Source organism: Plectropomus leopardus, chromosome 7 (assembly GCF_026936395.1).
Source record: "Plectropomus leopardus strain MGB_pleo_1.0 chromosome 7, ASM2693639v1, whole genome shotgun sequence".
Lineage (NCBI taxonomy): Eukaryota > Metazoa > Chordata > Actinopteri > Perciformes > Serranidae > Plectropomus > Plectropomus leopardus.
The window spans coordinates 4,658,675-4,668,618 of NC_142182.1; the positions used below are offsets into that span (position 1 = coordinate 4,658,675).

At 38.9% G+C, this 9,944-nt stretch overlaps 1 protein-coding gene across 1 annotated transcript; it reads right to left on the bottom strand.

The window, feature by feature from the left end:
- Positions 1-5,081: 5,081 nt before the first annotated feature.
- On the bottom strand, positions 5,082-7,598 carry foxl1 (forkhead box L1). The gene has a single exon (XM_042496779.2). It carries the CDS (start codon positions 7,398-7,400, stop codon positions 6,243-6,245), a length of 1,158 nt encoding a protein of 385 aa, XP_042352713.2. The 5' UTR covers positions 7,401-7,598; the 3' UTR covers positions 5,082-6,242.
- Positions 7,599-9,944: the final 2,346 nt, after the last annotated feature.

A 9,944-nucleotide genomic window follows, 5' to 3' on the forward strand; every position in this document is an offset into this window, starting at 1 on the left:
TTAAACTTACAAATTTTAAGTTGGAACAACTTAACCAAATCAAGTAAACAAAACTACATTCTAACAGTTAGATATAAAGTGATTAATTATAGTTATATTAACTTACATTTTTCAAAGCAGTCAGTTTCTTAGGTTTATTTAAGTAAAATCAACATGTCAGAAGAAAAAAATCTCCTTACACCTCTTCTTTTTTTCATGAAATTATTGAAATGTGCTCAGAACAAAAAATGGAGGACTTGGACTTCTTGCTCAGCCGGTCTGGAGACTAAATGTAGTTCCAAGCGATAATCCGCAGCGTTTTTATATAAATACTCGTCCATTTTGGTGCTCTCTATGACTGATTACTACAGCAGTGATTCAAGTCGATGAAAGCTTTTACATTCGATGTTTTAAACACACACACACACACACACACACACACAGACACACACACACTGTCTGGTGGGTCTTTTCCTGGGAAGAATCCTCTGTCAAACAGGAAGTGATGTGTTTTCTGTTTCTGGCTTGTTTGGATTCAATAGAAGAAGAGCTGAGTTTGAGTACTGATGGACACAGACATCACAAGTTTATTCTTAAACTGAAAAATAAATAGTGTGGAAAAAGAACACCAGTAGCATTTTAAAATCAGACACACTTCCTTTTCTTTTTTTTTTACATAAAAAAATAGTTTTATTATTTTCCACAATATCAACATAAATCCCATCAACATACAATAGACTCAACCAGTAAACCCTTTCAAACCTGGAGTGACTTCTCTTTTCTAGTGCTGCTCTCAGATGCCTTTCACAAGTATGTAAACCTTTGGATCCAAAGGCTAATTAGTGTGATTTCTTTAAAAAAAACATGGAAAATAAGCCACTTGGTAAGAAATGTTCCACAAACTGCAATAATTTATTAGCTTTTCTAAAAATATTTTTTTAAAAGCTCGGGGGAACACCTAGGGAAAAACTTATAAGCAGGTTATTTCCATTTTATTTTATTTATTCCTTTATTTTACTATTTTTTTCAGAATATTTCAGAATTTTCTTGTACTGTTTACTTATTTTGCCTACTTTTGGATAGTTTCTTCTTTTCTTGCTTCTTGCCCTCTCCCATATTTTCTCAGGTTTCAAAGGGTTAAATCAAGTTAACGCAGCACAAATACAAAACATCACAAAACAACACTGTGTAAAATCGGACGGGCTTTCTGAAAGGTTAAGTTGTAAGTTATGGTTTTAATAATAGTTATTGTTACTTTTCTCCACTGGTTTCAGGGAACTAATGCATAGTGAGAATAAGTGGAACAAACACCAAAACTGAGTTTCCGTCTCCAGAGTTAAAAATGCATTAAAAGTGGTGGTCAGTGAATTTGCAGTCTTGAAAACAGATCGCAGAAATGTATCAAATCATTCGCCTCCGCTTTAAAGCCCAGAATATCTTTACTTGAGTTAACCTTGGTAGCTTTCACTCTGTGGGGCAACGGTTCTTGCATGAAACGTTAAACTTTAGTTGTGGTTTGTTCTTTTGTTCAAACGGCAACGCCATTTTGGGAGTCTGAGGAACGCAAACTTTTGAAACTGGGTTTCAAAGTGTATTTTTTTATGAATGCCACCCCTTCTGTTGGCGTGTGAACCGACCATGCGTGGATCCTGTGAGAACAGTGACGGCACGGCAGCATTTTGCGCGTGCACATTACTTTTCAGACAAATAACCAACAATAACAATAATGACGGACTACCGAGCTGTGTTTGCTGCTGACTCTGATGAGTTTATTAACACTGTTCTCATGCGTTCGTTCGTCTTCTTATATGTTTATACTCACCGCTCTGTAGAAGAACGCCTTTATGCTCATGCACGTGGCGTGTCATGAGAAAGGTACATCGCCAACTAATGGCCTGGCATGCATACTACAGCGTTATCGGTTGTTTTCGTGGATCTGTGAACACGGGGATCTCACAATGTTATCACATGAACTTGGATTTTTTTTTAAAACTCTACAAGAGAAATTTGCTTAGGGTTCAAAAGTTTAAATACTTGTGAAAGGCACCTGAGAGAAGCACAAGAAAAGTGAAGTCGCTCCAGGTTTGAAAGAGTTAAGTCGTTTAAATACAAAAAAGAAGTGTGTATAAATGAGTATGATCATGTAAACAGGCCTAAAGACTGTTTTATATAAAAGTAAATATATTTTGGACTTTAGCAGCTGAAGAAAATGTCACTTGGATCTGGAGGCTGCCTTAAAACAAACAGGCAAAGATTAGCTGAAACTTCTTTTAAAAGAAACAGATGTTTTTTTCTGAGCTGATTAATAAACTCAGCAGAATCTAGAAATTTCTCCCTCTGTATCCAGCAGGCTGTGTGCCCAGAGTAAAATCACCAAAAATCACCTCCATGTCCCTGCTGCAGAGTTCAGCCTGGTGCTAATGCTCGGTGCACGCTAAAGATCTCTGACCGCAACCGTCAGCGCCGTTTGTTTCCTCAGATAATAAATAAAACTGAGAGGATTTCCCTTTTTGTCTGAGCTGCTTTCTCATGAGGATCTTTTACTGTTCAAACACTCGCAGAGACCATCAGATAATGAGCATTTATTAATTTACGTTTCTTTTAGGAGACTTTGGAGATCACTGGAGGACGACTCGTCAGTGGAGCTAATTACAGTTGTGTTAGTATGAAATGCACCCAAAGTGCCAGGCCAAACTGATGCGTCTTTTCTTTCCTCTCCGGCTCTCTTTCTCCCTTCAGAGGTTTTCATCGTGTTTTATTTACACGTCTGACCAAAAGAATCCTATACACAGGAAATGCTTGTGATTGTGAGTTCCTCTCCTCAAATGTGGGGAAGTTTATTTACTTCAACAAACATTCCTGATTTGCACAGCTCCGGCCTCGCTCGCTCGAGCTTTTTCAGACGCCGTGTGTCTCAGCTATAGGCCTATATTTAGACATGGCCGCTCTCTGTTTGTAATGATGCTGTCAGCAGAGCGCTCTGATTTCATGCAGGTGACATTCTGCAATGAGATGGCGCTCAGAAATTCTCATTGGGACTTTCAGTGGCATCAGATCTATTCAATATGTTTTCGGGATTAAATAGAAGAGCACGTAGTTGGAGAGTTATTAATAGTGACTCTCTCTGAGCTCGGTATGTGGTGTTTTACGGTCCAGAGCGTGCACTCAGGGAACCACAGGACCTCAGACTATCAGCAGTCATTCTTGACCTTGAGTTGCGTGTTTTGACCAAAAAGAGTTGCATCTCAGTGGATGGAGTCAGCAATGCAATGCATGATAACAAACTCTATCTTCTGGGGAAAAGACCACCACGTTAACCCATTGAGTTCTTAAAAACACACATGGTTAGAAGGCAATGAGCAATTTAAAGAAATTACCAAAAAATAACAAGAAATCAGTGAAATGTTACAAGAAAATCAGCCCACAAAAAGAGAGATAAAACTTTTTTAAATAACAACAATTGAAAATGAGCAGAAAATGTGCTAAAATATTAGCACACACACACACACACACACACACACACACACATATATATGATATTTGTCACAGTTATTTGATAATACTCCAATGATTCTCTCCCTTTTTTAAAGATAATTTTCAGGTCATTTTCTTGCCACCTCTTATTAATTTCTTTGCAATTTGCAGGACATTTCATGCCAAGTTGCTGATTGCTTTTTCACCAAGTTTTTTGAAAGAAATCAAAGCAATTCACTTGTGTCTCAAAGGTTTAAATGCTTGTGAAAGACATCTTAAACACTAATGAAAAGCTAATGCGTGAACCTTGAGTAAAGATTTTTTTTTGTCAAATTTACTAACTTTGCTCAGAAAAAACAAAGAATGAACTCAATCTGGTCACCTGTGCTCTTATTTCATATAATGTTGCCAATGTTAACATGCAGTACAGTCAGTACTGCCGGTAGCTTAATTTATTTGTGTAGTCGCTCTCAGAATGATGCGTACAATACAATTTGATTGATCACATTTATTGTTAAATCTACTGACATTAAACCGGTTATTTATGGAAATTCCTGAACTTCATATTGAAAATATTCAAAGATTACTGTTACTGATATAATTACCATCATAACTACACTGTAAATATCACTGAGGCAGTAGTTATAATATATATTTGGAGGGATACATCCCCACTGAATATTGCTCAAAAATTCCTCCCAAACTTGCTGATAAAAAAATCTAAATAAACAAATGCTTTAGCTATCATATCCCAGTAACCTGCAGTTAGTCCCACATTGACCCAGCAACTAATAATTCTGCACAAGAATTTCAGTGGCCTTGTACACATGTACCTGAGCAAATGGCGAATAAAAGTCGTGAATCTCTCAAGTGTATTTAGCTTATGAATAAAGGAAATTAGTCATGCTGTGTAACCTTGAATCTGTGAAAAAATTTTGCCTCCACAGAAAACAGAAAACGTATTGATTGATTGGAGGAACTTTTAACAACTGAAAAAAACTGTATGTAAACACTCCTTTACAAACTCCCACACAACTTGTGCACTAAAATGCACATGTTATTTATCCAGGTATATATGCAGTACTTACTAAACACTTACATGCATTTCCTTGCAGGCAAAACAAAGTTGTCTTTGTGAATTCAAAGTAACACAGCATGACTAATTGATTAACACGTGGTAATTCTGAAAGGTCTTTACCGCGTTATATTTGTCAGATAGTCCGCAGAAAGTCATTTATGTTACTTGTGTAATTAATGTGGACAGTGGTGGCTTTGATTAATTGCATATCTGTATACTATACTGTAAAGATGTACTTGCTTAGAATTAATGATATAAAATAATGTAATAATAAATGTAAATAGTATTTTTTCCAATTAAGATTTTCTTTTTTTTTTTGGAGTTTTCGGAAGCCCCAGAAACCAGAACTACGGCCTTGAGTTTGCTATATGAGGATTTAAACACAGTGACATCTCATTTTCTGAGGGGTCAACAGTGATGACTAAATGCTGTTACAAATCCAAATCTCGAAATCTATCAATGGTTTAAAAAGAGAAAAGATTACAGCTCAGCTCAAGAACTACTGTCTCAGACACAAGAGAATGACAACACTGAAAACTGTAAGTGGGTGAAAGAGAAGACTTTTTTATATTTTGTAAATCATCTTCAGAAGTGGCTGGCATCACAGAGCTGTGCATCCAACAAAGTTTTCAGGATCAAACTTTTCAGACATTTTATGAGACATTTTATACTTGAATGCAGTACAATTCTTCCTTACAGTGGAGTTATAAGACCTTTTTTTCTGTTTAACTGTCATCAGTTTTTAGAGTCCTGTTAACTGAATGTTAGCTGGCACTGACTTTGTGTCTAATCCTTGTCTCTGTTTCCTTGTTGATAACTCCTATTATTAAAGTTGACAGAAAAGAGGGAAGATAATGTTAACATGACGGATTACTCCTGATGTCTTTGTCTAATCACTTGGATAAATAATGTATATTTAATGCAATTAGGATGCAGGCCAGCAAAGCTAAACACTGCTCAGTCATCTACAGGTGATCCAAAACAATCCTCACCAAACATTAGTTTTTTTCAATGTCAGAACTGAAAAGAAAATTCTGAAATATGTCTGTTTTCGGTTTCTTTTACATAAAATCTAACTTTTAACCACAAAAAGGGAGATCAATCTCAAGAGGACTCTCAAACAGTAATTCTAATTAAACTCAAAGTCTTAAATAAATCATGCTTCCACTTTTATTACCAAACTAAACTTTATTTTGCACATAGAACAGAATGGAGCGTGAAATAGCATTTGGTTACACGATTGAGTGCTAAACTTTATTCTCATAATGTGCTATATCTCCAGCAACTGTGACATATCAGTCAAGTCTTTGCTGAATTACTGGAAAACATTTTTACTCCAAAGGTTTTCATCACCATGAATGAATAGAGAAATGCTGTATATGTGAGCTTTCCCATAGGACAATGACACATCCTCAGCCTATATACTTTCATGTTTGTGTTGCATTAAGCGTTAAATTATAGACTTTTAGGAGCAACAGATTGGCGAAAATAACCACTGACAATTACGCATGCGTAAAAATGAATGTAAAAACCTCGCTGCTGCTCTTCGTCATTGTCTGAACATTTCTGTAGATGAAGAGGATGCCAGAGATCCTAAAAAAGAGCAGAACATTGAGCTGTCTCATAGTAACTCATCATGCAAAGCTAAAGTTTACACTTTTACGCATCAAACGTGCGTGAAACGTATTGAAGTCTAAAATCATAGTTGTACTCATTTAAAATGCAGTACTTTGTCGGGGCAGGTGAGTGACAGGTAAGAGCAGAGGGGGAATCCCATCTGGTACAGCTGATGCGGTCGAGCACCAAAGATCACAGACGAACTGAACGCGGGACTCCTGCGCTCTGCGCATGTCTCCGCAGGTAGCCCGAGCATGCTGCTGCGCATTTCGTCCTCACTTTTCGATAAGATGCTCTCGATGCTAAAACCTTTCAATTTGTCCCTGCTCGCTGCATTTCCTTTCGGCCTGTCCTGCGCAAATGCGGCCAAGTTTGTGTTTCCTGTGCAACTGACGGCGCAGAGTGGACCTCTGTCTTTGTCTCTTGCGCTGAACGCTGATCTTCTCTCCTCTGGCTCCCGGCGGAGGGACGCGCCCGGAACACCGTCCATCCACAGCGGAGCGAGTCTCGGAGCGGGACATGTCTCAGGATGGGGTGCGTCAAGCCTCCTGGATGCAAGGGTGTCTTGGTTAGAGGACACTTTAGGTCTCTGTATGGGGGGACTTTGTGGCTGTTCAGCGTGGTTAAACTCGACCAGAACCGCTTTTGTTTCCGGTGGTGTCTCCATCCTCTGCTCATCCGGCCTCGCTGCTGTCCCCGAGTCGGTCTGGTGTTTCAGAGATGCCTGGGCGTCCCTTGATGTTCCCGGGACCTTTGCGCGCTTGTGTCCACCGGTTTTGACGTCCAGAGCCTCCTGCTGGCTCTTAGCCTTCCTCTTCCTCCGGCGGTAGTTGCCGTTCTCAAACATATCCAGGCACTTGGTGTCCAGCGTCCAGTAGCTGCCTTTGCCGGGCCGCCCCTTCTCTCTGGGCACCTTGATGAAGCAGTCATTCAGGGAGAGGTTGTGGCGGATGGAGTTCTGCCAGCCCTGCTTGTTGTCGTGATAAAACGGGAACCGGTCCATGATAAACTGGTAGATGCCGCTGAGCGTTGCGCGCTGCTCCGGTGCGCTCTTGATGGCCATGGCGATGAGCGCGATGTAGCTGTAGGGCGGCTTCTGCGGAGGCTCCTGGCGGGCAGGCACGAAGCTCAGGGCGGCGGGCACGACCCCTCCGCTGTCCCCTCCGTACAAGTAGATGAGCGGGGGGCCGGAGAGGCTGAGAGCCGAAGAGGGCACTCCCAGAGACGGCAGACGGCCGTGGTAGAGAGTCATGACGCCGGCGAAGCTGCGGTGTGTCCCGGGGAAAGTTGAGCCTGCTCCCGGAGCTCCTCTCCACCACTGACTGACTCCCCAGCCTCATGAGGGCCCCAGAAATGTTAATAATTGTTGTACGTTTGCTGTGTTATGTTGACTTTGCACTGGGAAATAAATTGTCCATCATAAACAGTCAGTGGTGTTCTCAGCCCACCCACATTAATTAAAATTTCATTGCGCTGAAACTCCCTCATGTTCCCCCCTCGGCCCAACAACCAATGAGGTGCCGGGTTATTCCCTCATCTGTTTATAGAATTAGTCGCTTGATAAGTCTGCCCACCCAGGTTGAATCAAGCTGTGTTTATTTGGAAAAATTTCCGGGCACCCAATACATAAACGCACTGATGTGCTGTTTGAAATATCACGTCCACCCCTGACGCTGAGAGTTGCTCACACAGAGAGAACAAGCAAACATTGCCGGGTCCTTTCTGGGAGTTGCTGAGGGCTCGCTCAAATCAAAACAAAGTGTATAAAAGGGAAAATAACTCCAACAATTTCTTTTAACTCGTGTCAGGCCCACAGCACAGAGCTTTATTCAGACATCTGAGAACGCAGGAAAAGATGGATGACTGACAAGATATTATCACAGTAACACCAGGAATACTACAGCTGGTTTAAAGGCAGACATGCTCAGCAGACATTATTATTATTATTATTGTTATTGTTATTGTTATATGTATTTTTGTGTAATCTGTTTTCTATCACAAATGTTTGTTCAGGACTTTGTGAAGCAATTTATGCACGAATTGTGCTTGATCAATATTATTATTATTATTATTATTATTATTATTATTATTATTATTATTATTATTATTATTGTTATTGTTATTATTATTATTATTATTATATTTCAGTTGACTGTATAACTATTTCATTCATTAAATAATCAGTCACATTTTAAGGCATAAATGAGATGAATTAGACTAAAAAAGCAATTATTAAATCAATCAATCAATCTCAAAGACATGACCTCAGTGAGCAGAGCTCTGCTAATGAAAGTCATGACTTCTGGGTGAAAGATCGGAAAAATAAGCAAAGTGCCTCCTGATAAAGTTCTTGTTTTGTAATACTAGTGTAATTTTTTTAAAATTTAAATTTAAAATATTTTCTATATAGTTCAAGTACAAAATATAACTACTACTACTACTACTAATAATAATAATAATATTAATAATAGTAATAAGACAAGACACCATCAGTTTTCAAATAAGCACGTCAAGACAAGAGTGGGACCATCACAGTATTTGTCTGAGACTTATTTCATAGAGGTCTTAGGTTACCCCAAATACCCATTTCACCCATCTCTGAGCTTATTGTTTAGTCACTGTTATCAGTTTTTTAGGAAGTTACATTTTTATTTCATTATCACCTCTTGTCCATTTAAAAAAAGTCTTTTCTAAGGGGCCCTCAGAGACCAGGGGCCCTTTAGGCAACTGCTTCTAACTTTTAATGAGTGAGGCTGTCTCTGAGCTAATGTCACTAATCATAACAGCTGTGTAATACCTGTGTGACACTAATACTCAACACCAGCAGTTCAATAACGCACATCACTACTTTTTTTCTGTCTCACATCATTTTAGCAGCCGACAGAAGGACGCAACATTAACAACCGTACAAAGCCAAACTCAGAATCAGAGCTGAAGTTTTTTTTAAAAAACAAACTGGACAAGCTTCTTGAAAGTCAAAATATTTGTTGATTGCAGCTCATCTGTTCTTATTATTTCATCCCACCTTTCTAAATCCAGTATCAGTTATCAGAGAGAATGTGGGCCTGAATCTACAGATTTTAAGATGTGTATACATACCAAATAAATCCCTGACAAGTTATTATAATGTCGAAAAACGCAGTTACATCACACATAAAAAACCCTGATTGATACAAAAACCTTTAAGTCACTCAGAAAGAGCCATATCTAAGCGATGGTGATTCTGCTTCTTATATAATTATATTGCATTTTGTAGATTTTGCTCTGTTTGTAACTAAATGAAACACGCCGTTTTAATTGTCCACAGAGAAGCTGCAGGCAGGCACTTAGGACTGTATTGCCTTACAAGGACAACATGGACAGTGTATTATTTGTAGATGTGAGCATGATGCTTTATATTATGTATTTTCCTGTTTATAGGTCAAAGGAGGATTATAACAACTTTACAAGTGCGCACAGCTGGCTCCTGCTTACATTAGGGGTTCGGGGCTTTCAGTGGATAAACTCAGAAGTTGCTCTTTTCTGTGTTTCTCTCTCAGCAGACGGTGATTCATTAGCAAATAAAACAAAACTAACATGCAAGTATTAGACGTGGACATTTTCAAAGGGCAGCTGCTGGAAAGTTTTGTCCATCTATACTGCAGGAGACACTTTTAAAACTGAAATGAATGTTTTCAACAGGGCTGTTATCCCAGTGTTAATGCTATATAAAGCCTTCGGGGAACTTAAAGTCATTAAAAAACTGTCATCTTTGACATCATACAACTGTCAAAAAGGATTTGTGTTCATTATTATT